Source organism: Pseudorca crassidens, chromosome 9 (assembly GCF_039906515.1).
Source record: "Pseudorca crassidens isolate mPseCra1 chromosome 9, mPseCra1.hap1, whole genome shotgun sequence".
Taxonomy (NCBI): Eukaryota; Metazoa; Chordata; class Mammalia; order Artiodactyla; family Delphinidae; genus Pseudorca; species Pseudorca crassidens.
In genome coordinates this window covers 45,197,555-45,221,981 of record NC_090304.1, presented here as the reverse complement: position 1 = coordinate 45,221,981, position 24,427 = coordinate 45,197,555, and the positions used below count along the sequence as shown (strand labels likewise).

The window sequence follows — 24,427 nt, the reverse complement described above, 5'->3', positions numbered from 1 at the left end:
AGGTTATGGCCTCTGAGTTGAAAGGATCATGGAATTGTGGGGTTAACTGTGAGGGGAAGAAGATATTAGCAATCTCAGAGAGAAAGACTAGAGAGAGGGGGAGAGAAAGTTAGAGAAACAGGACAAAGGAGCTATCTGAATCTCCAGCTTCCTGTGAACTCTGGAACAGATTGGAATGTAGAACCTGAATCCAAAGTAAAGGACTAATTTATGTGTGTATACTTGACCTACTTAAAATAAGACCATCTGAAGCAAGAAGAGCCTCACATAGTGATATATATACTCTTGGGTTTACAAATGTATTTCAGCTACCAAAGTTGTCTCTCTTACTTTTGCAAACAACAGATCACTTCAATTTTGCACGAAAGGTATAATGCATCTATGTAAATAAGAGAGCAAAGGAATTTTCTAAATGCTTTTATTTTTTCAGCACAAATATTTCTGCACCTCTCAGACTCCTTTTGCTGGAAAAAGGAGAGTTAGTGATACATTTGGTAATGACATCTAAAAAATGTACTTTGGTGTATAGAGGTAATGATGTACTTTTTAGGTATGTTAATAATAAATTAAGGCTATAATTGTTGCCATAGTCACGAGAAAATAATGAGTAGATTAGTCTCAGCCAAAAAAAAAAATTGGTTTTGGAAGTGGAAAGCTGGGGATATCAACATTGAAAAAAATTAGCTTCATACATTCTACTATATGCAATTTTTTATTAATAATCTTCAATTATAGAATGTAATAACTTGCACAGTACCTGACATATAGTAGGCATTCAGCAAATGTTTATTAAATTTTACTGCTTTTTAACACAGTAATTTCATTCAGTAATAATTTCTATAACTTGATAAAAATAGAAATTTTTCAGAGATTTTTTTTTGGGGGGTGAGAAAAGAATATACTTTCTTTTCCCTAGAAAGTATGTTCTTCTAGAGAAAATAGCAGCAGTAGGAGAGAGAGAGAAAAGTAAGTGTGTATAAGTTCTAAAAAGTGATTCCAACTAGAATTATTCAGAGATGAACACTTTGACCCTGTCTGTATTTACAGTCCCTACTGACAAATGCTGCTAATATCCTCAGCCTTATCCTTTTTCTCTATTTATTTTGGTTTTACAGAGATTAGGTCTCAAGTCACGGGAATCTCCATGTCCTTCAGCTGCTAAACTTTTCCTTCCTTCTTTTTCTCTTGCCTGGCTCAGAAGGACATGCCAGATGGTACAAGTGTTTCCTTTCCAGAGCTGAAGAAAGGATCTGGGCTGTAGAGTCAATCAATAGACAAAGCCTTGATCTCAATGGTTTCTTGGCTCTCAGCTCACCTATTCTCAGGTAGCCTAAAGGCCTCTTGACAAACAGGTTCTGATTAGCTGTTTGAGGTCCAGGTGCTTTGCACAAGCTCCTTTCTCCCACTGGGATATTATTAGCACATAACCAGGCTAGAAAGATTGTGGGAAGCTTTGGAGGTAGGAGGGTAGGATCCAGAAAGGATTGCAATAAGGAAAAGGGAATTCCCTTTGGTGAACTCCAGAGTCCAAAGGTAGCCCTGAGCTGACTCTAGTTAGGGACCAAGGGTAGACTTGCTTGTTTGGTTCTTTGGACCTTTTATAGGCTCCCCATCTGGGACCAGGATGTGTATCAGGAAGGAAAACAACCTCAGGTGTGTCCTCTTATTTCTTTCAGCTTCCATCTAAACTTCAGCTTCCAGGCATCGCACTGTGGTTTTGGGTTGACTCTTGGGCTCCTCGGGTTTTTTATCCATTTTCTTTGATTCCTCATTAGGGTTGCTATCATCGGCCTTCTCCTCCTTCACTACTTTAGTTTCTATCATTTCCTTCTGCTGGTTCTTGTTTGTAAAAGGGAAGGCCCTCACATACCTGTAGGCATAAACACAAAATTAAAGTGAGAGACTTCTACGTAACACATAGAACAACAGATAATGTTTTGTGATGGCCCATATTGGCATAGTACCTTGGGTACTTTTATTTCAGAGAGATGCTAACACATGCACCCTCAAATACTTTAACCATCCCCACCTGGATGGATTCATTTAGATAGGACGGTAAGTTTGCAGGCAAAACTTTAGGCCGGCCTTAACACCCTCTCGTCAAAAACAAAGAATTGAAAACCAAATAAAGCATATCCGTTTTTCCCTAGATGTCAATCTTTTCTTTTTATTTCTTGATATTCGAAGGGACAGCCATTGACCTGTATCTAAAGGCTGGATAACATACAAGTGCTGAAATAAAGGCAAGGTTGGGCAGTAGGGAGGACAGGTGAGGTGAGGGAGAACATTTACAGTATAAGAGGATTACCATCTCCATCTGGACGAAGGAAATGTCGATAAAACCCTGGATAAACACAAGATATGGATGTGACAAAGATGACGAGACTAACCATGTGCCAACAGTCCCACCTTTTGATGTAGCAAACCGCGAGGCCAGCTGCAGCAGCAAAGAAGAGGAGTGCAAGCACCAGCAGGGTCGTGGGAACACCTGGGGGAGACAGAGACCGCGCCTTGTTCCTCCATGTAGACATTACTGTGCACCGCTCTTCTAATGACTCATCCTTACACGTGATGGAGACCACAGAGCAGAAGAGCCTTCTCTGTGACCACACAGGGGCCACTTACGGCGTTGGGCCCACATGAGCTTCTTTGCTTCCTGCCTATAGAATCCTTGGCCTTGCCTCATGCTCTCCCTACTCTATAAGTTGCAATATGACAGAGTCCATTTCCTCTCTGTGGCCTTGAGGTGACAAGTTTGGAGCAAATCAAGTGTAAGACCCTTTAAATAGGAAAACTAACTTGCTAATCATAGGCATTTAAGGTGTGTATATGTACTTTAAAAACTTCTGCATATGAATAGATAGTAATTTATTCTGAAAAGTCTTTGCGTTTTAAAAGTGAAGCTATTTTAGACTCATGATTTTTAGTTTAATCATTAAGGTTCTTTAGAGACCTCAAGTTCTAGGACTTTATGAAATTTGAATTTGCATTAAGCTTTTATTTGTATTTGTCAGGTCCTGAGTGCCCAATCTGGATACAGGCTAGTTTCTATGTATTGTCTGCTACACACACACACACTCAAACACATACACATAATGCAGACAGAAAGTTTTTACCTCCAAACCCAACAGGTTCATTCTTGAATGCCGCTTTATTTTCAATATACGATTCAGTTTCTGTAGCTATGGTGCTCGTTTCCATAAAAGCTTCCGTTATACAAATTAATTTTCTTTTCCGTGGAATAGAAGTGGAAGCCAGAGCAGGAGCCACAGTGGGTGTAATAGACTCAGGTCCATCAGTAGACAACGCTGAGTGTGTACTCTCACTGACAATCATTTCTGTTGTGTATGTTGCAGTTTCCGTGTTGAATATGGGATCATCGGTGGTGATAATTTCTGGAAAGCATGAGTTAACCCAGGTATCTGTCCGGGGAGGGAAAAGTGAAATAAGAAAGAAGTATTGCAATAGCCTCCTAATGGGTCTGCCTGTCTCTAGTCTTACTCTCCTCTGATCTCTTTATACTGCAGCTGGAATGGTCTTACAAAAATGTAAAGATAATCATATCACTTCCTCCTTTAGAATCCTTCCCTGACTGCCTGTACTGCACAGCCTATAAGGCCTTCCATGATCTGGCCCCTGCTGACACGGCCAGCCTCACCTGATCGGTCTTTCTCTCGTTCCCCCGCCATGCTAGAATTCCTTCAGTTCTTTGACATGCTTTCTCTAACATCCAAAACTTTGACCTGAATGCTTTCTTCACTTGTAAGACTCTTTGCCCCTCTTTATTAACTCCTCCTTGTCCCTCAGGTCTCAGACTGAATATCTCTTTCTTAGGCAGACTTGAAGACCAGATTGGATCCCTAGACATACATTCTTGTACCTCCTTGTACTTCCCTTGTCATGATTCTCACTACACTGCTCCCCACTGGACTGTGAGCTCCCTGGAAGCAGGATTCCTGTCTGTCTTGGTCATCATGGTATGTGCAATGTGGCGGGCACATAGTACATGCTCAATACTTGATGTCTAAAGGAAGGAAGGAAAAGTGAAATGAAGAAAGGAGTAGATGGGGAGACCAAATATACACACATGACACCACTTGAGGACAGAGATCTACTAAAACCAGATTTCTCTGTGCTCATTAAAAAAAAAAATTGTTTTTAAAGGAGGTGGGAGACCGGAGGGATGTAGGTTTGCTCTCCGATCTGTTGAATGCGGTAGAGAGGAAACTAATATTTGTTGAACATCTTGCTCTGAGTCAACCATGGCACTTCCTTAAACAATTTTATAAAACCCTCATTTATACAGGAAGAAACTGAAATTCAGAGAAATTGAATAACTTGCCTAAAATCACATAGCCAGTAAATGGCAGAGCCATGCAATATATTACAATATGCATTTGCATCTCTTTTAAATCTCTAGTTATTTGTGATAGTGGGTAGCATCAGCTGGAATGTTAGCCATGAAGAAGAAGTTATTCTATTATTTTTGAAAATTAAGTAAAAGTTACCAACCAAGGCCATGGTAAACATGATAAAACATTTTGACACCACATGCATTCAGTCAATATTTTATACTATTCATTTCATTTTGAAAAGACCTCTATTCAAATAGGCATCATCCTTGAACTCTGCCCTAGACTTTGGAAGGCAGCTATGCTCACCACTATACCACCAATGCCGCACTGGATTTTTAGCTACGTTTCCCGTTCTTAAGCAGGTGCTATATACTTCCTTCAAAAAAATGAACATTTTTTTTTAATATCAGGGGAAAAGTATACTGAACACGATATACTGTGCTGGGAACTGAGAATACAGAGACAAATAAGGGATGATTCCTGTTTCCAAGAGGACAGAAGTATTTTGATGAGGCTAGGGGGCAATAACTGGGAATTCACAGAGGAGATGGCATAAGCAGTATGTGGAGGGTTAATGTGCTCATTCAACAAATATTTATTGAGCTCCAACTCTGTGCCAGGTGCTGTGCTAGATGCTAGGGATGTGGTGCAAATAAGACCAAGTCCTTGCTCGTAAGGGCTTATGTGTTATTGGAAAGAAGGATAGAGATAATAATAAAAAAAAAAGCCAGAAATTTCAGAGGATGATAAATGTTGAGAAGATAATTAAACAGGATAAGGATCAAACTGGAAGGGGCAGGAATGGGGACAGATACTTTGGATAAGGTGATAAGAGTAAGTCTCTTTGGGGAGGTGATACTTAAGCTGAAACCTGAATGATGGAAAGTAGCAAGTCATTGAAGATCTAGGGCAAAAGCATTCCAAGTAAAGAGAACAGGAAGTTCAAGAGCCTGAATTTGAATAATCTCAGCATGTTTGATGACTAGAAGGCTGGTATGGCTGGAATAGAGCTCCAGGTCGTCTAGTATGGAAGAGGGAATAGGATATCCCAGTCAATAAGAACAGCGTGACCCAAGAATCCAGAAGTTTGAAAGTGTAGGTATGTCAGAAAATGACAAGGAGCACAATGTGGCTGGCGTGTAGGGTGTACGCATGATGGGGAGCAGGAAAAACTGCAAGTAGGAGATGAGACTGGGAAGATAGGTCAGAGCCAGTATATCAAGAGTCATAATTGCCATGGTAAAGAATTTGGAATTTATTCTGTAGGAGAAGGAATTTTCAACTGGGGGCAGCAGACCTTCCAACTGACATACAGAAGTTCTCATATGTGCCCAGTTTTATGTGCACAAGTCTTCATAGTTGACATCAGATTCTCTGATAGGAAGCCACCCAAGGCTGTGCAGAAGAGGAGGGACGTAATCATCAGAGGAGGTGTGTGGAGGATGAAATAGAGATGGGAGAAAGGGCAACCAGGAGCCAAGAAGGAGACTATTGCAATTGCACAGAAATGGGAGAACACGGAACTGTCTGGAATTCTAAAACTTATATCTTAGAGATCTTCTAGAGAAAAGTGGTTCTCAACTCTGGCTGCAGGTTAGAATCATCTGGGGAACTTTAAAAAAATACTCGTGTGAAGGACCCACCCTGGGCCTGGTATATTACTGACGTGTGGTCATCACCAGGTGACGTGGAAGTGGCAGGGCCCAAGGTTTAAATCCTGGCTCTGTCCCTTACTGACTGTTGCCACAGCAAATCACCCTCTAAGCATCAGCTACTTCTCTTGGAAAGTGGAAGTGGTACACTTGTATCATTTCACTGAGGATTAACGAGACAGTACATGTGTAGGGCCTAGCAGAATCTATGGCATAATCTGTAATATCTGTAAGAATTAGTTTCCTTTGCCTCTCTGTTCATTAAGTGTAGCCAGGAAGGCCGCCGTGTGAGGGAGCAACGGCAATCTGATCCCGTGGTCCCTTACTGGTCGGGGGCACAATGTGTCTCACCTGGAAGCGTTAGGACCTGGCTCTCCTTCCCTCCAAACCACAAATATAATTTCTCTAGAATGTGCTGAATGCTTTGATAGATATTAAACACACAGTGTGGTTGGTGTCCAAGAGGAAAGATAGGAGTCAGGGGTATAGAAAGGCTGCCTGAAGAAGACGGTACTTGAGACTTGAATAAAGAATACAAGTTAGCCAGGTGATGAAGAGGACGGGCATTGTGGCAGAGGGAACAACATGAAACAGGTGGTGCACGCCGAGCATTAGAAACACTTTGGTCTGATTCCCAAAGCTCACAAAGATAGCAGTAAGAAAGACAATTAGGATAAGGTTTGGGGTCAGGTTTAGGGTTACTGGGATCCTCAGAGCTCACAAGATAGCAATAAGAAAGAAAGTTACAAAAACAAAGAAGCATAGGGTAAGTCTAGGTTAGTGTGACGATGAGGGCTAGGGTAACTCTGTTCCTCACAAAGATGGCAAACAGAAGCAGGTGAACCTGATTTATTTCAAAATGATAACATAACCACACAGGGTAGCAAATTTTCTCAAGTCACTTTTGTACACAATTCTCTGACAGTACATCCTTAGAGGGATGTCTTCTGAGGACTAAAAGAAATGCAAAGGAATTGCAAATTCCATTCAGTAGGTTTATTATTCCTAATAATGCTGTTTTTATAATTTTGAAATTATTGTAGGATAAGAAAATATATTATTTATTGGGAACAAGAATTTTCCATATAAGAGAAAAAACATGCAAGTATAGAACAAAGTAAACAAAGAAAAAACTTGAACTGATGAGTTGGAAATATCAATGCAAATGCAATATATATATGTATATTTTTTCCTAGCTGCCCACTAAAAAGGACTGAGAAGCATTGAAAATGAGAGTAGTAATAAGAACAACTTGCATGCAGATCTTGGTTTCGAATCAACATTCTCTACTAAAAAGAACCAAGGCCCTTTGGAGAAATAAATGGCTGATTCCATGTGTGGGATAAAGAAAGTACAAAGTGAGCCTGGGACATGTTATCATGCCAGAAAGCAATGACTTGCTCAAATACTAATGGGATGAAAACAAAAGTCAACTAGAAGGGGCTCCCACTCGCCAAATTTCGGACAATTTGAGCATCAAAAAGAATAATAATTGTAAAATTGATTATAACATATTGAACACAGAGTAAGTAAAATGCTACATGTCCATGGTAGTATAAAGGGGAGGGAGGACATGTGTGTGTGTGTGCGTGTGTGTGTGTGTGTATGTGTGTGTGTGAGAGAGACAGAGAGACAGAGAGACAGAGAGAGAGAGAGATTCTTCTTTATCAAAGAATGCCAGCTAACAAATGTAGAAGGAAGAATAGATGTAGAAAATTATCATTTTGCAGTCCTGCATATAATAATTAATTCCAGCTAGGATCATCAATGTCTGCTTGAACTATCAGGTAAAAGACGATTGGGGGGTCAGACTATTTACATGGTGCCAAAATGTCACACTATAGGTTACCTCCTCATTGCAAAGGGGAAAACGCATCTGAGTTCATTAGAGAGGTCTGGCAGTCACCGTCTTATTCAAATGATCAAAGTTAGCATGTAATAGGGGGACATACTTACATTAAGGGCCTTTTGTTGGGATATGATCTAAAGTACACAATATCGTCTATCCAGTATTTTTGCCAAACCTAGCGAACATGAATCTACACCTAACTTTAAGTATATAGGAAGCGCAGGGAATGGAAATACAAGTGAAATGAAACCACGAGGAAGCATGCAAATCCAAGTCATCTCCCCTGACTCCTTTTCATTTAGTCCATAGGGCTGGGTGTCCTATCATTGCACTGACAGCTGGCAGGAAGGCCAGGAAGTTAAAAGGCCAGGCCATTTGACCGGCATGGACTAGCCGTCAGATGAGCAAGCATGCCAACCACCAATTCCACAGTCAAAAGTGATAGGCGGCAGAGGCAAGGGGAGGAGGATGGTGAAAAAAATATGGGAAGAAGCTTATGTTCCAGTTTTCACTCGGCCTCTAGCTGACTGTAAGACTTTGAATAAGGCAAACCTCCATTCTGAGCTACAGTCATTTCATCCATGAAGTGAGCGAAGTGGACGAAGTCTCTTTCACGGCCCTTCCTGGGCCAAGGCTCCCTGGTTCACAGAACCTCTTGGACCTCATGCTGCCTTTGGGCAACAGAACACTGCGGGTGCACTTTTATCTCTCGGATCTTAGAGAATGACCACTGACCCATCTGACCTTCAGAAGGTCAAATTTATGAGTATGTGTGAAGAGTAATAAATCAGACAGAGGTTCTTATGATAAAGTGAGAACAAGTGTTTAGTCAAAGAAAAACTTTCTGAGAAGTTACTTAGGTAAAGCACTTGGGCTAAGGCCTCCAAGGTCTCCCAAGAAGGTTAAAGGGCTGACTGTGAGCAAATCAGTTCTATTTTCTAGCTTTAATTCCTTCCTTCATAAAATGAAAATTGGGTCTTGTTCTTAAAAACATCTAATATAGCATCTGAATTTCCACTCCTGTAAAGGAATGTGGGATAAAGGAAAGAGTTAGATCTATGTGTGAATCTTCATAGTAAGGAGACCTTAGACGAACGTACTTATGTCCTCTGCAAAATAGGGATGATAAAGCACACCTCCTATGGAGATTGTCAAGGTTCAGCGAGATAACTTAGTACCTTGCTTTGTCCATAGTGGATGTTTCCCTCCCTTCGTCCTGTTTAACTTGTAGGATGAAGGCGGGGTGGGTAATGGAGCCTACAGGGATGCCCTCTCCCTATGTTGCCAATCTGTCATATTTTCTCTAACTTTTTGCTTTGAGAGGGACACCTCTACCCTGGTCAAAGAGGCAGTCTTGGGAGGATTCAGTGGCCATCACCATGATTGCTTCTGCTACTGCTCAGGGTTACTCTTCTCAGAATGGTTATAGAGCTATTGAAATCCAGACAAAACATGCCACGTGGAGAGGCTGCAGATCTGACTCACCAGATGAGTTGTGACAATAGGCCCTGTGCCGCTGGTTGAGTGAACTTCTCCAAATCAGGACGCCCACTCCGTTCTTCCCACACTTGGGGTTCTGGATAATCCGAGGGATGACCACGAACTGATTTTTAACCCATCCATAGCTGTAACAGAATACACATGACCTGAGTGGATGCATTGATCTCTGTTGCTGAACAAGAGCACAGAGCCAAAAGAGCTCCCACAGTGTTTGTGAATCCAGCTGTTTCTCACCTGCAGGTCTCAAAGCCAGATTTCCATGCTGCTTCAACCTGCTCTTTGCTGGCCAGAGTTAGTCCTACGCGCCTACAGGCCTCCTGGGCTTCTGTGAAATTCAGCTGCGGGTGTGTCCTTTTGTTCACAAGAGTGACCCCCATGATTCTGCATGGTCCTGAGATGGAAAGCTCTGCAAAGGAATCACATAGGCCCTCAGTGTACTGCTGTCCTTGCCCCTAGCCCTCAGGCTCTCCTTCCTAGTAGAGCATCATTGCCTCAACGCAGCAGCTGGGATTGAGGTTTAGAAATAATAGGACACAGACCAGACATTTTCCACAAGGACATCCTGCTGGGTTAGGAAGGTGCTTGCCCGGATCCATACTGTACCTCTCACCAGGTCCGAGTCCATCGTCCCTCACTGCACTCAGGTTCCTTGTTCATTACGTGGAGGCTTTGGCTACCAGTTCCCGGGCTGCAGTCTAGGGGATGCAGCTTCTGCAAACCTTTATGGAGTCTATAAAATGAAGGGTCTGAGACTTTGAGAAAGATAGAATCCAGGGCTCTGGTTAACAGAATAGTGAACAATACTCCAATGTCTGTTGGGGACAGCACTATTTCTGAGATGGGCTGAAAAATGTTGCACTTGGTATAATAGAAAGTGAACCTTCTCTGACCATTGGGGGGCAGGCTTACTCAGAAGTTCCTAGAGGAGTCAGATAGTAAAACTTGCATGGCAGAGAAACTAAATAAAGGAAGTAGACTTTTAAAGTCAGACCTGGATTTGAGTCTAGCCTGTGTCGCTTGCTGGCTCTGTGGATTTAGGCTGGTTACTTCATCTCTTGGAGCCTCAGTTTCCATATTTAGAAAGTTGAAAGAATAACAGTATCTACTGTATAGGGTGGTGAAAGTTAAATGAGTTAATTCAAATAAAAATGCTTAGCATAGTGCCTGCCACATAGTAGGCACTCAATAAATCATAACATAGTATCATTATGTTACCTTCAAAGCACTTTGGTTTTAGTCTGCTAATGACTGATCTCCCTAGGGAAGCTGAGGCAGTTGCAGAGTTAAGATGTAAATAATATCTTACTCAAAATCTAACAAATCTGAGAATTCTTTTGATCCCTTCTCTCTGGGTTCTGGGATTTATAGACCTGTATGAAATTGCAAAGTTGCATTGCATTTTGGTACTTTGTTCCAATTGGGCTTCATCCACAAAAGTCCAAAGGGCATTTCAATCTCCCACGTAATTGCTTGAACACAGATCTGTGCACTGTCAAATGCTTTGACCACTGTCTAAGGTGGTATCTAAATTTAAAGGAAGTTTCTTCTTGCAAACATGGAAGGAGCATTTCTAAGTCCCCCATGTGACCTTGCTGTGGAGCAGGGGGCTGGGGGGAAGGGAAATGTATGGTATTTGTGGATAGCCTTGTTTGCTTCCAGACCCTGCTCTCACCAAAAGAGAGACCAGAGAGCCAACACCTAATATGAGTGTTTGTGACAGAACAGCCTCTTATGACTGTGGGCACTAACACTAATACCTACACCAACACTGATATTAATACTAATGTCAATGTTAATTCCAACTTCTATCACCTGTAGATGCCACTCTGTGCCAAACCCTGTCTCTTTTGACAGAAAATTGAGGTTCAGGGAGATTAAGTAACTTTCCTGAGCCCAAGGATATACAGCAACTAGGTGGCAGTTTGGGGGCACAAACCCAAATATGATTGATACTAAAACCTCAGTTCTTAACTAGGACGCTGTTCTGCTTCCCACTGTGCAGTGTGGGGGGAAGATGAACACACACACAAACACACATATACACACACACACCACTAGAGCTGAACTCTCAGAATACACCATTTGTCCTGGAATTTGGCCCATTTCACTCATAAGCTTGTTTACGGCTGCTTCTTTGGGAATACCTGTAGAGAAGGTATATTAATTACATTGTAATGTGGTCTTGATACTCTCATCATACATCATTTTTACTCTAAATATTATTGTTATGAGTAATGATAGACCTATTCTTGGCAATAGACCTAGCTTTGGATATTTCTTCTATTGTTAATTGGCTGTGGGACCTTGGGCAAGTTAGCATTCTCAGCTGTAAAAGGGGGATGGTTATATATTCTTTACAGAATTTTTGTCAGAATTTTAAAATTATATAACTTGTACCTAGTGGAGGCTGGGTCCACAGTAGACAGTCAACAAATATTCATAGATTTTATGCTTTCCTATTTAAGGGCAAAAACAGGGAGCTGGAATCCAAGTGATATTTGAGTAACCCCTTCCTCAAGCATTCTTAGGAAACAACAAGCATAGTAGAAACAGTATATGCCTAGGAATCAGAGCTGAATTCAAACCCAAGCTTTATTATTTACTGCCCTCATGACACTAGGCAAGTTGCTTGGCCTCACTGAGCCTGTTCCTTCATCTATAAAGTGTCTTCTTAAGAAATATATGTATATATTTCTTATATATATTTTATATACTATATATAGTACATAAAAATAGGCCCTCAAAAATACTAGCGCCCATCCTCATCCATCCACCTTCATCAACCACCTTTTCCCTAATCATGGCTCTGTATAACTTTCAGTTGTTTCCAAAATTTCAATTCCCTTAGGAAAATTTTGCCATTATTGAGGATGGTCCAAAGACTGTGCTGAGTCAATGTCAAAGAACAATTTCCATAATAGTTTGAGGATTAATGGCAGTATTTTTGGGGAAAAGTGAATAGTCTCCCCAGGGAGATGTCAAAGAGGGCCAAACTTATTTGAAAGTAACAGTTCTGGTATTTGAAAAAAAAATCAACCATATTAACTCTAACCTCCCTCATAAAATGGAGTATGACAATATCGAATCAACTCTGGATGCCTGTTCCGGACATATTTTATACCTCAGGGCATCTTCCAACAGAGGAACACATAATTTTCCTTTTAAATTGCTCATATTTTCATTTGCCCAGAGCTGCAATGAGTGATTTGTGGTTACAATTTTGTTTTGTCTACAGTGCAGAATGAGGTTACCATTTAGGCAGCTCCAAAGCCCAGGAATCATTTCAAGTCATTCCTTTGGTAGGGAGCTGATGACTAATTTTCAAACCTACATTTTCACAGATTTTTTTCAGTTAATTTGCTATTTACTGCATATTAAAAACATAAGCATTCCATGATAGTATAGTAAAATTAAAAATAATGATACTGATACTTCCAAAAATATAAAACAGGCCAATATTCTGTGAAAGTTAACCATTTTCCCCAGGCTAGGTGATTGCTTAAAATTTTTCACAATCACGCTTTGCTTCTTCAATGAAACACTTTTTAAAACAAGTGATTTCTCCTCAATGTTTTGTTTCAAAATATTCTCATTAAAAATATCCCATAACCAAAAATAAAAGTCAAGATAACATAAAGGTAAATGAGAATCACTTTGGTGAAGTTGACAACACGGTGAAAACATTTCTGGCAGAGCAATACTACCAATGAGACCTTCTGTCGACACTGAGTGCCATCCCACCCCAGAAATTCAGTCAAGAACTTAGTAGTCTTAGGACAATCTGCAAGATCTTGCCTTGCCTCAGGTTGGCAATCTGGTAAGAAACCTACCTTCTGTGCGGAGAGAGCCTTGGACCAGGAGCCTTGTGGTCCAGACGGAGGCAAGAAGCAACACCAGGCTGAAGTACTTGGCCATTGCGCCAGCCCCTTCAGAGCCAGAGGAGCACCTCAGATGGGCACCAGCAGTATCAGAGGCAGACGATCACCAGTCTGGATGGAGACTTCTGGAAGTAAGTGGGGGCCCACACGGCTCCACTTCATAACTGAGACATCCGGATTTCCCTGCTTTCAAGCTTCTGACTTGTCAAGGTCACTAGGGGAAATGAGTGACGTCCCTTGAATGCCCAGGCTGTACTTTGTGGAAGGCTTTCTGGAAAATTTAGCTAATGCTGACTCAGAAAACACACAAACGAGGAAGGCAGATAGCACAGGGTGAACTGCTGAAGGTTTCCCCAATTCCCATATTCCCTGCCACCACCTCCCTCCCCCGCCAGCTCAGCGCTTACGAGGTTCGTTGTTGACCGTGGAGCCCGCTCATTTATATACTCTTAGGAATGCCTCTGTCTCTAAAGGAAACTGAGCATGGATTGTGCTGCCTTTCCTCCCACTATCAGTGGGTTTTTTTTTTTAATTTCCGACTGCATATCCTTGTGATCTGTGGGGGAATGAGGCCGAGGCTCATGAAAATGAATGATTATTTAAATACCAAGGACAGAGTCCTCATGCTTCCCTTCAGGATTTCTTTATATGTTTGAAATTTCTACCCCGCTACAGGTGATTCCTGCTTCAAAGAAACCAGACACTTTAAAATTCATGCAAAACATGACTAGGGGGCCAATTTACAAAATCAGTCATTTAATACTTTACAATAGTGGTCACCACAGGGGTCCTTTATATAATAACTCTCTCTTTGATAACTTCTCATATTCTGATAGGTGAAAATTCAATTTAGACTTCCTCTTTTTTGTTTGATGAATGTGAGATTTATCTGCACTGTGCACAAGCCGTCTGCACTCTCTGTTTCCCCTGCTAGAGTTTCAGTGATTTATCTTCCATGGCAATTATGGAATTCTGGCTTGAGAGTAATGCCTTGGGCAAAGGGTTATTAGTTTTCTCCAAAAGGAATGTCATTTATAGGAATAGTGTATGGATAACTAGTTCTTTCCCATACAAAAGTTATTGGTCATAAAGTTAGATATTGGTGTGGAAGACAGCAATAATGAGAGGAGAATCTGCTCTGCACAAACATAGAGAGCTTCTAAGGGACCAGGGGAATATCCCTTAAATAGCGGTAGCTTAGACCTCACTACTTGGGCGAGCACAAGACCTAGGCTACGGGGACCTCAGAAATATACATGACTCCTCTATCACCATGGAGCCAGAGAGACAGGAAAGCAGCAATTGTATTCTCTTCGTCATTATCCTTAAAGCTAGCATCACACCTGAAAGACAGTTAGCCTTCAAGCATTTGATAAAGTATTACAAAAAGGAAGAAGGAAGGAAGACAGGAAGGGACAAAAAGAACCAGAAAGGGTCTCCCTACTGAAAGTCAACCACACCATGTAACATGACAGGAGTGATGTCTCATGTTCAAAAGTTCCAGGGATTGGGGTAGGGGGTACATCTTGAGGGGAGGCATTTTAGAAATTTTGCCAACCACAGTTACCTACCTTTGATTAGATCATGATTCTGCTTTCTAGGAGAAACTCTCACGTCCCATGTCCACCTTCATTGGATAGAATCTTCCTTGGCCACATTTGTGGTGGGAATTAGGGAATACGGGCTCCTTGGGGGTAGCACAGCTTGTACAATCTGCTTTCTGCTGATATAAGCTTAGGATCCCAAAAGTTGTTTTCTAACTTAACAATCAAAGGAGTTTTTAGTCCTGGCTTGTATCTCTGTACAATAAATACAATTCCCTCACAAACTTAGGTTTCTGATCTATTTGCTTCCATTTGATTCCATGTACAATAATCACACCACAAATCCTTTCCCAGTCACAATTCTCAAGATGTATTTCTCTTCCTCAGCCCTATGCTGCCCCCTCTCTAATTTAGTGGCGGCTACCCTGCGTTCATTAGAAACCACAGATGAAAGGGCCATATTCTTAATCTGGCCTTTACCATAGGGCTGCTCTGATCTTAATTCAGCTGAAAAGTTTTATTGCTTCTTTTTCACTCAAGCTCTTTTCAGTCTGGTTGGGGTTTAGAAGGAGTCAGGTTTTCTAAGCCTCAATCTAAGAACTCTATATCCTCTTTCCTTTCTGTTTCCCAATAGCCATTTCTTTCCCAAGTACTTCTTTGTCTTGCAATACCTCTCAAAAGGCAGCCAATAAAGGTTCACACACTCCAACGCTCTGATTCTTTCCAGTCACTTCTCCTAGAGCTATAGGCTGCCCATGGACTGTCTTTCAAGTTACCCTGGGTACGATTTTACCAAATATTTTTGTTTTCTTCACAACATAGGTCACCATATTTCTAGTCCCTGATATCCGTGTTCTGGTTTCCTGCCACTTGACTGATAAGCCAGGGTCTCATATTTTGAAAATTTGTTGTTTAAGTACCCTGTTTCTGGTTCTGTATGCATTAGTTGGGGTAGGCTAATGGTTATAACAAACATTCCTGAATTTCAGTGGCTTAATATACTAAAATTTTATTTCTTGCTCATGTCACAGTTGAATTCTGTGAGCGCCCATTCAAAGACTTGGCTTCCACCTGGTGGTCCCACCAACTTCTCGGGCCTCAGGTCCTCAACTGCATGCTCTGAATTTGGCAGGCAGAAGGGGGAATATAGAGGATATAAAGTACTGGGCAGGAGAGTCTATGTAGGAAATTGGATCTGGAAGGTCTGCATTCCCTTGCCCCTAGCTGCAAGAAAAGACTAAAAAATATAACTAGGGACTTCCCTGGTGGCCCAGCGGTTAAGACTTCACCTTCCAATGCAGGGGGTGCAGGTTCGATCCCTGGTTGGGGAGCTAGGATCCCATGTGCCTTGTAGCCAAAAAACCAAATCATGAAACAGAAACAATATTGTAACAAATTCAACAAAAGACTTTAAAAATGGTCCACATTGAAAAAATCTTAAAATAAAATCTAGATGTGGAAATCAGACTGGTGAAAACTTAACAGTCTCTATCACAGCAAAATGTATGAATTAAAACAAAAAAACAAGAAACAAACAAACAAAGAAACGTAGGCCAGGAAGATACAGGAAACTAGGATCAGGAATGAGGATGAGAAGGAGAGGAACTGATCCAGCCCCTGGGAGGGAGCCCATAGTGACCCGAGGGCTGGGGACTTCTGGGAGGCACTGTTATCCAAAAGTAGATTCTAATTCAGGGTTGGGCAAGGTTGTGGCCCAGCTCCACAAAATGAGGAGGCATTCAGCTGCTGCCAAAGGTTTGGAAATGTGCTTTTATTTTCAAACTCAGGTATGTGACACTCTATATTTCAAGGCTAGCACACCTGTGTGAGGTTTAACAACGTTAGGAGCTGACAACCAGTGATACACAAATCCAGCATCTCCCTCTCCACTTATGCGGCCAGGCTGTACACAGGGAGCAATACAGAGAGTCCTAGGGCCAAGCAGAAATGTCAGACCTCAGAGGCATTTTGAAGGGAACTTTTATTTCAGATCAATATCACTGTTGGAAATACAGGGCCTGTTTCTGTCTATTTCATTGCTGCTTTGGCAACAGTTCCAATTGCCTCAGGTCATCTTTGCTTTTCTTGAAGAATTACCGGGAGTCCTGTTTCAGGAATGCCCTTGGAAACGTGGGTACTCTTTTGTTCCTTCTCGTCCTCAACCTCCCTTTACTCACAGAGTCGTTTGGCTGAGGGCCTGGTCTGGAAGCATTCTTGCAGGCCTTTCTGTGGAGCAGCTGGAGGGTCAAGAGCTCACTGCAGCTCCTCTCCTGGCCTTTGTCTCAACAGGAAGCAAAGGTGGGAACCCTGTGACCAAGTGGGTGATGGGCCAGCTCCGCCTCGTCCTTCTTCACGGGAGGCTGAGACTGGATGTTGCCAGCCTAGAGTCCTGCCCCACAGCCAGCCTCTCTGGAGCGCCATTTGTATCCTGTCTTTGGCTTTGAGGGCCTCAACATCCTCCAGTGTATCCAGTCGCCCTGGAAGAGGCAGGGCAAACCATCCATCCATGCGGCCAAAGTCCGTCTGCCATGATCTGCACCTCTTTACCTTAATGGCACATCCTTGGTCAACCCTGGCTTGGGCTTCTCTCACAGTGGTTTTCTAGCCACTGGAAAGGATGCCTCCCTTAGAACAACAGGCTGCTTTCACAGTGGGGCCTAACATAGGTGGGTCTTTCTGAAAGGAGTGGTTGCATCAAGCCTAGCCCTTGAGCTTGGAAATGTTGTTGCTAATCAGGTCACAGAGGAGACTGAAAAATACTGGAATAAGTCGAGGCTAATAAAGGTGTTATTTTTTTCGTTGAGTTGTTGGTGGTGATGATGCTGGTGTTGGGAAGTATGCAAAACGTCGGCTGTTCCCAGACTGCTCTCCACCCCCTTGAATGCTCACTTGTTCTTTTGACCAACATTTAATGATACCCTCCCAAGCATCGGCCACCATGCTAGGCACTTACCCAGAGAATGGGTAAGACATGGTTCTTGTCTTTGAGGAAAAATGCTAGGAAAGGCAGACACATAAATAAGTTATTCTGATACACTATAGTAATGGTCATTAGTAGTAGTAATGAAAATGTTTAAAAAGTGCCAGAAAGCACAGAGAAGGGTGTGACCTACAATGTGGGGCATGGTGGGGAGTTGGAGGGAGGCCATTAAAGGTGTAATGGAGGGGATGATTTTTGCACTTGGTCCTGAGGAGTGACCAGAAGAAAAGAGGAGAGCAGCAGAAGAAAAACTAGTGAGAGAAAACAATTTAGTCTGGGAACCAGAAATGGCTTGGAGTGGCTGAAGGGCCACTCAGGGGAGTGGGACTGGAATGTAAGATGTCCAGTTAGGAGGCCTTTGGAAGAATCAACTTAGTGCAGGGGTTGAGAGCACAGCCCCTGGGGCCAGCCTGGCTGGGTGTGACTTCCAGCCCCATGATTTACTAACTGGGTATCCTTGGCAAGTTACTTTGCATGTTTTGTGCTTCAGTTTCCTTATCTGAAAATGGGAAGAGTCACAGTTTTTTTCTTTTTCTTGAGGACTCATTGAATGAATCCCTATATAATACCTAATACAGTGTTTGGCTCATGGTAAGTTCTATATGAGTGTCAGAAACAAAAACAAATGTCAACAGCAAAACAAAAACAACAGCAAAGCCACCACCATAAAACCCACACAGAAACCAGCGCCCCCCAGAACTGATGAGGCAAGAAGGCAGGTGGCAGCTGTCAAGGTGGAGTGAGAAGTCCAGCTGGAGGTGGGACGCACTCTCAGTTTTCTGCTAAACAATGGGAATGCTCTGAGACCTACACTTTGGTTGGAAATGCCATTGAAACTGGAACACTGCAGTGGAGATGCACACTCGCATGTGGGCACAGCGAAGCTGAAAGTGCATTGTCTCCTCTTTCCCCCTGAGAGGCGGGTTAACTGCTCTCAACCAGAGAGAACAAAGAGGGGATAGACTGTGCTCTACAGCAGCTCAGAATTAGCCCTGGAAATGGAGACCAGCAAGTTCGCCATGGAAGCCATGAGTTTTCAGTGTTTCTCAAACATCTTAAGCCCACGTAGAAAGCTCACTGAACAGGTGCCTGGTGGCTGCCCCACACCTAGTGAAAATCTGTGGGTTGGCTTTAACCCTAACACATACCCAGAGCACACGTTTGGAGGGTAGGTGGCTTCATGCATGTGTGTGCTGTGTGTGTGTGCGCTCTGTGTATGTGTACAGAGGAATATATGTTCATTTACATCTTCCCACTTCATTTCAAGCACTGAGCTAAAAAGCAGCCTAAACGTTTTTCTGATAAACCTTTCTGACTTCTGTAAAGAGAAACTCTGATTGCAAAGGGGAGAAGGGAAGGCTGAAGGAGAGTCAGTAAGAATGAGATGGGAAATGGGAAGATATTCATGTGAGGCTCCAAATTCCAGGTCTGATCCTTGGGGGCAGAGTTAGGCTTTAGACACAATCCTTCCTGATTTCCGATCAATGGCAGAGAGGAAAATGGGGAGGGGGAGGGGGCTTCGCACTGTACCCTATAAAGAAGGTGTTTTGTTTCTCCCCAGCCATCTGAGCTGGCGCAGGCAACTGTCCCTTCCGTCGGAGTTCCCTGGTGAAGGCCACTTCTTTGTCCACTGATGCTTTTTGTTGATCCTCCAAGAACATCAGTTACTGTGTGTGAATAGCTCCCATAGGGGTGCCGAGTGTGAAAGAACCCCTGCTTGTTCCCCTGACGGCAGCAGTGGTGTGCCCATGCCCAGGCCTGACACATCATGCTTGGGGAAAGGGCAGCAGGCTGTGTGCTGGAGCAGGGCACTGGCCGGGTGTCGGGTTTCCTACTGCTCTGTAGGCTGCTCATGCTGGAGTCCTGAGCTCCACCATGAGTCCCTTTGGGCTGCCGAGCAAGTGGATTTCCCAAGGGGCCCGTCGGCCTGCTCCACACAAGAGTTATAGGAACCGTAGAGCCCCAGCACAACAGTCAAGACCAGCATTGCTGCGGCCATCATCCAGACGACTTGCCAGTGCCGACAGAGTTTGGGATACATGACTTGTAGGAAATGAACCAATTCTTCAAGTTTGCTGTCAAATGAAAAACATAGGTGGAGGGTTTAGTATATTGGGCACATATACGATGCCCAGAACTTCCATCTGGAATACTCTCCATGTTGTCTTGCGCCGTGGTTCTCAAACTCAGCTGTGCATAGTGTTGTTTGGCAGCAATTAATCAAAATACCCCAGGTCTACTGAATAAGAATCTCCAAAGGTATGGTCTAAGAATCTATAGTTAAAAATTTTTCCCCAGGTGATTTTGATGCCACCAGTCTATAGCCTTTATATTGGGAGAGTCTAGGCTAGAACATGCTACTTATTTGTGTGACCATTCATCCATTCGCACATGCCCTCATCTACTCATGAGATAGTCACTGATATCTGAACTCCCCCAAGCCCCAAGATACCAGGTTGGCTGACCCATTCTCCCATGCAACCAGACAGGACCAACAGCTTTTCTGCACTTAGTGGTACCAGTGATCAGTTCCGAGTTCTAACCTGTCCCCCGCCTCCATGTTCAGATGCCTAATTTGTTGTCCTCAGTTCCACATCTGACTGTATCTAGAGTGGAAGGACTGTGATAAACTCCTAGAAGACTCTCAACGTCGAGTAATAAATAACTGGACAAGTAATTCAAGGAACCAGATCAACCTCAAGAGCTCACTTCAAACTGTCCCGGGGCCTCCAGCAACCTCTGGTGACTTTCTCAGCCCTATTAAACTTCATTCCCAAATAACCCCTCCTCCACTTTCTCTGCTCTCTCCACACTTTTCTCTTCCCTCTCATCTCTCTCTTTTCTCTCTTCCCTCCTTCCCTTTCAACCCTCCCCCTCTGTTTTTTGCCTGCTTCACTCCACTTTTCCCTCTTCCTCTTTTCCCCACTGCCTTTCAATTTTTCCACTCTTTTTTGTGGCCCCTTGAAAAGACATTTGGTCAGATGGTCTGCTTTGAAGAGTCCATTCTTAGAGCTCTCTGGAGAAGCCTTGGACACATTCATTAAGCTAGAATTTCTTCCTGTTTCTAATCCCGGATCTATTTTAAAAAATAACAGTGAGAATACTGAGGATCACCAAATGAAAGAGGTGAGAAAAGGGACATGAGGTCTTTCTGAAGATCCTGAGGCTCACACAGACACTGAAATATGCAGACCATTTGCTGAGAAGCAGAGAGCTCTAATTCAGAGAGCTAATAGCAGATTAGCTATTCTCTCTCTCTGCTATTCTAATAGCAGAGAGCTAGGTGCCTGACAGTGGTACAGAGACTCAACACATACTCTTCCGTAGAAAGGGATCAGATGCTCAGAGTGCCTGCCTTGGATGCTAAAGCACTGGTTGGTTTCTCTTCCATGTGGGACCCACTGATGATTGTTTCAGGAACAATTAAGCAAAGCAAAACAGTGAGTACATGAGCTGAGGTGAAAATCATTGGCTACTTTCACAACTGTTGGGGAGAGAGAATTTGGAAGTGGAAGCTTAGTTTCTTTCAGCCCCATTTAGTTTCTTTAATTTCTATTCAGATACAACTGGATGCTAAGACACAGTCTCTCTTTTGGGCTGTATTTCTGTGTTCCAAAACAAGCTGCTGGAGCAGGGAGAATCCCACTCTCACCCCATCCTTAAGTGGGCTGGCAAAGGAGGAGGGCAAGATCTGGCTTCGTGACCCTTAGCTGGTTACCCATTTCCAGCCTACAAAAGTTGTTAGAAATGGAATTAGATTAGAAATAGAAGTCCTTTGGAAATCAATTTGTGGTTGTTCTGAGGTCTACCTACTCCTCCATCGGGAAGGGTGAGGTTGCTGCCCCCTCACCTGGGCCTGGAGAGAGGGGCTTCGGAGATGCTGCTTGGCGAGCTCGATATGTTGTAATTTGGGGGCACAGTGAGTAGACTGTGCGTGACTCCCACCTGAGAGATGTGAAGAGTGAGAATCTTGCTGAACTGCTTGGTGGCATCAGAACAGGGGGCCACGATACGGAAAACCATCCTCCCACCACTAGTGGGTCAAAGGTGCATATTTCACTGTAACTGGATGTAGTCAGGAGAAGGAAGGCTGGCATGGGATGTCATAGACCCTGCCCGGAAATGCTACCTAGAAGCTGAGCGTGGAGGGTATACTTCCAGCTGCCCAAGGACTGAGAGAGGGATTTTAAGTAGCTGGCCAGAAGAGCTGCATTCGACCTCATAAGGGGACCTGCAGTTGAGAGATCCTCAGAAATGGTGTGAACATGTGTGAGCTGGGGGGTAGGAGGGGTGCTTTTCTCTGAAGGTCCCATAAAACACCACACTGAACAAAATCAGAAGGTCAACCTTAAATGCCTGCTAAGGCCTGGAACCCGCTCACAAGAAGACCAGTCAGGTAATACCTTTCCTACCCTTGATCTCCACCCCCTTTCCCAACGTTAGCTCTGGAGAGGTCAGGCGCTGCATTAGCACAGCTGGGGTGGAGGGTGGGAGTGGCAGAGAGCAAGAAGTCAGCTCTGTCTCCACTATAGGCTTCCTTCCTGAAGCAGAGTGGAGCTGGAGGCCAGGGGGTATGGGGAGAAGTTCAGGCTTTTGACTATTTCAGGGAACTGGCCATTTTCATTACTGAAATGAGGTTATTCTTGGGACTTAAACTTGACCAGAGGACTTCTATTTTCTGAGAGTTATTGGAAGAGTAAAGGAGTCTGCCTAATATCATCTTAACCCCAAAAAGCCAGTGTGAACAGACAGTGGGAGAAAAGACAACAGTTCCCTGTTGCATCTTATGAGTCCCGCTTGTTCCATGCATTACCTAAATGTCAGAAGACTGTGTTCTGTGTTTTAATATGGTTAAGATATTGGATGGATTCACCCAAAGTTCACTTAAGCTGATCCTCCAGAAAGTAATATTGAAAACAGATATTATTACATATTATTATAATAGAGGAGAGATTCAGATAAAAAGACTCTAGTGTTTGATGCTGAATCTCTTAAATAAGGCGCCAGCTGCTGGGGTTAGCTCAGTGTTTTTAAAATGCACTAAGTAGGACATGGAACCTTTAATAACCTTAGACCTTGCTTGTTAATGAGATGCCAAAATTTCATGGGGGGAATCATGCTTGAGTACAGGTGCCTATAGGCAACTGTGTATGTAAGGGATTTGCGAATGAATGGATTGCCTGGCACTGAACACAACAGCTCTCGGGGCTAGTCTGGCTTTGGTGACAGGTGAGGAAGGGACCCTGTAACTGTGGGTGGGCAGTTTCTATGATAGCAGTGTCTGTCGTTATAGAGAAGATGATGCCACACTGCTGTGCCTGAACAGGTGAAGCTACACAATGTGCTGAAGGCCGAGGACCCATCTCAGGGCTGTGCTGATGCCTGGTATCCACCACCTGAGGTACAGGCATGTTCATAAGACCAAGAAGTGAATCTGAGAGGGAGCAGAAGTTGGGAAAGAGAACGCGGCCTTTCAGTATCCTCAGCAGGACCAAGAGGATACTCTTGGATGTTGGATGCAAGGGGCGGCCATTGCCATGTGCTGCTGAGCAGGAGCTGGACAGAGGGGAAGCCGGGCACAGGCTCACTTCCTCTGGGATTTCATGAAATGGGAGGGACAATCTCCCAAGATCAAATTAGCTAGATAAGGATTCCAGCCTTGTGCTTTGTAAACCAGACTGTTTATATTCCATGTACTCTCTCTGCTTAGTTCTCTTTTGTTCTTTCCCAGTGTTTGGAAGGGTTAGAAGTCCCAGCCTGTGTTTCTGTTTTGAAGGGAGCCAAAGAAAGGGCTGAAGCCCAGGCCTGGGCTTGACTGCATTAAAGGAGAGAAGACAGTCTGGTGGCCTGGAAAACAAGAGCAGAGGACACCCAGGAGGGACAGAAGACCAAGAAGGATAGGAACAAGCCACTTGGAGTAGGGACTGTGCTTTCATTGTGAAAACTGGGCTTCTCTCCTTAGGGGAGGTGGTGTGCCCTTGCACAGGTTTGTTTCCAATAGTGAAGCCCTTTCTCCAGCTCTCCCCTTGAACACTGGGGTTGACTCATGCAGGCTGACACCTCTCACTCTGGTTGAATCTTCCACCAACTAGGCCCTTGCACAGGTTTGTTTCCAATAGTGAAGCCCTTTCTCCAGCTCTCCCCTTGAACACTGGGGTTGACTCATGCAGGCTGACACCTCTCACTCTGGTTGAATCTTCCACCAACTAGGCTCTACTGGTCATTCCTATGTGTTTTGAAGCATGTCCATCTCACTTCTAATCCGCATTTTATTACCTTATTCATTGGGTGCATGTGATTTCCAGAGTCTGCCAGCAATGAGGCACAGACACATACCCTGTCCCAAAGGTAGCAGCTGATTAGGTTAATTGATTAAGATGCAGGATCTACATTACCTTTATCTACTGTTACATATATCTTTCATGGTTTAGTGGAAAATGCACTTGAAATATAAAGTATATTAAAAGGAAAAATCCAAGTATTTCCAAACCAAAGTGAAAACAATGTCCAGACGACCAAACTTGTTTGATCACCATGGAAAGAACCTGTTGGACACTTCCTTTGCCACAAAGTTGAGTTCATCCCCTACCTCCCTGTGTTCTCTCTGTCCCAGCTCCCCTCTAGGGCTTCAGGCCAACTTCCTTGAACTCGGCTCTTTCATGGGAATGG

At 43.4% G+C, this 24,427-nt stretch overlaps 2 protein-coding genes across 14 annotated transcripts in view; both read right to left on the bottom strand.

Moving 5' to 3' along the window:
- Positions 1-402: 402 nt before the first annotated feature.
- LYVE1 (lymphatic vessel endothelial hyaluronan receptor 1) lies at positions 403-14,372 on the bottom strand. Its single transcript, XM_067749917.1, has 6 exons — positions 13,187-14,372; positions 9,591-9,762; positions 9,342-9,481; positions 3,117-3,422; positions 2,410-2,488; positions 403-1,870 (listed from the first exon to the last, which is right to left on the bottom strand). The coding sequence occupies exons 1-6, from the start codon at positions 13,269-13,271 to the stop codon at positions 1,684-1,686; spliced, it is 969 nt and encodes a 322-aa protein (XP_067606018.1). The 5' UTR covers positions 13,272-14,372; the 3' UTR covers positions 403-1,683.
- Positions 14,373-16,533: 2,161 nt separating this feature from the next.
- IRAG1 (inositol 1,4,5-triphosphate receptor associated 1) overlaps positions 16,534-24,427 on the bottom strand; it is a 176,950-nt gene continuing 169,056 nt past the window's right edge. For all 13 annotated transcript variants that reach the window (XM_067749909.1, XM_067749913.1, XM_067749905.1 and 10 more), the window contains one exon: positions 16,534-19,833. In XM_067749909.1, coding sequence (XP_067606010.1) covers positions 19,590-19,833 — 244 coding nt within the window. In that variant the 3' untranslated portion in view covers positions 16,534-19,589. The remainder of the gene's footprint in view (positions 19,834-24,427) is intronic.

Bases quoted from the DNA above. Each gene is read 5' to 3' on its own strand.
- LYVE1 (XM_067749917.1), bottom strand. From the start codon at position 13,271: ATGGCCAAGTACTTCAGCCTGGTGTTGCTTCTTGCCTCCGTCTGGACC. The intron at 3,423-9,341 runs GTGAGTCAGATC...CTCCCCGGACAG, and splicing joins CTATTGTCACAACTCATCTG to ATACCTGGGTTAACTCATGC. The intron at 1,871-2,409 runs GTGGGACTGTTG...TTATGCCTACAG, and splicing joins GCGGTTTGCTACATCAAAAG to GTATGTGAGGGCCTTCCCTT.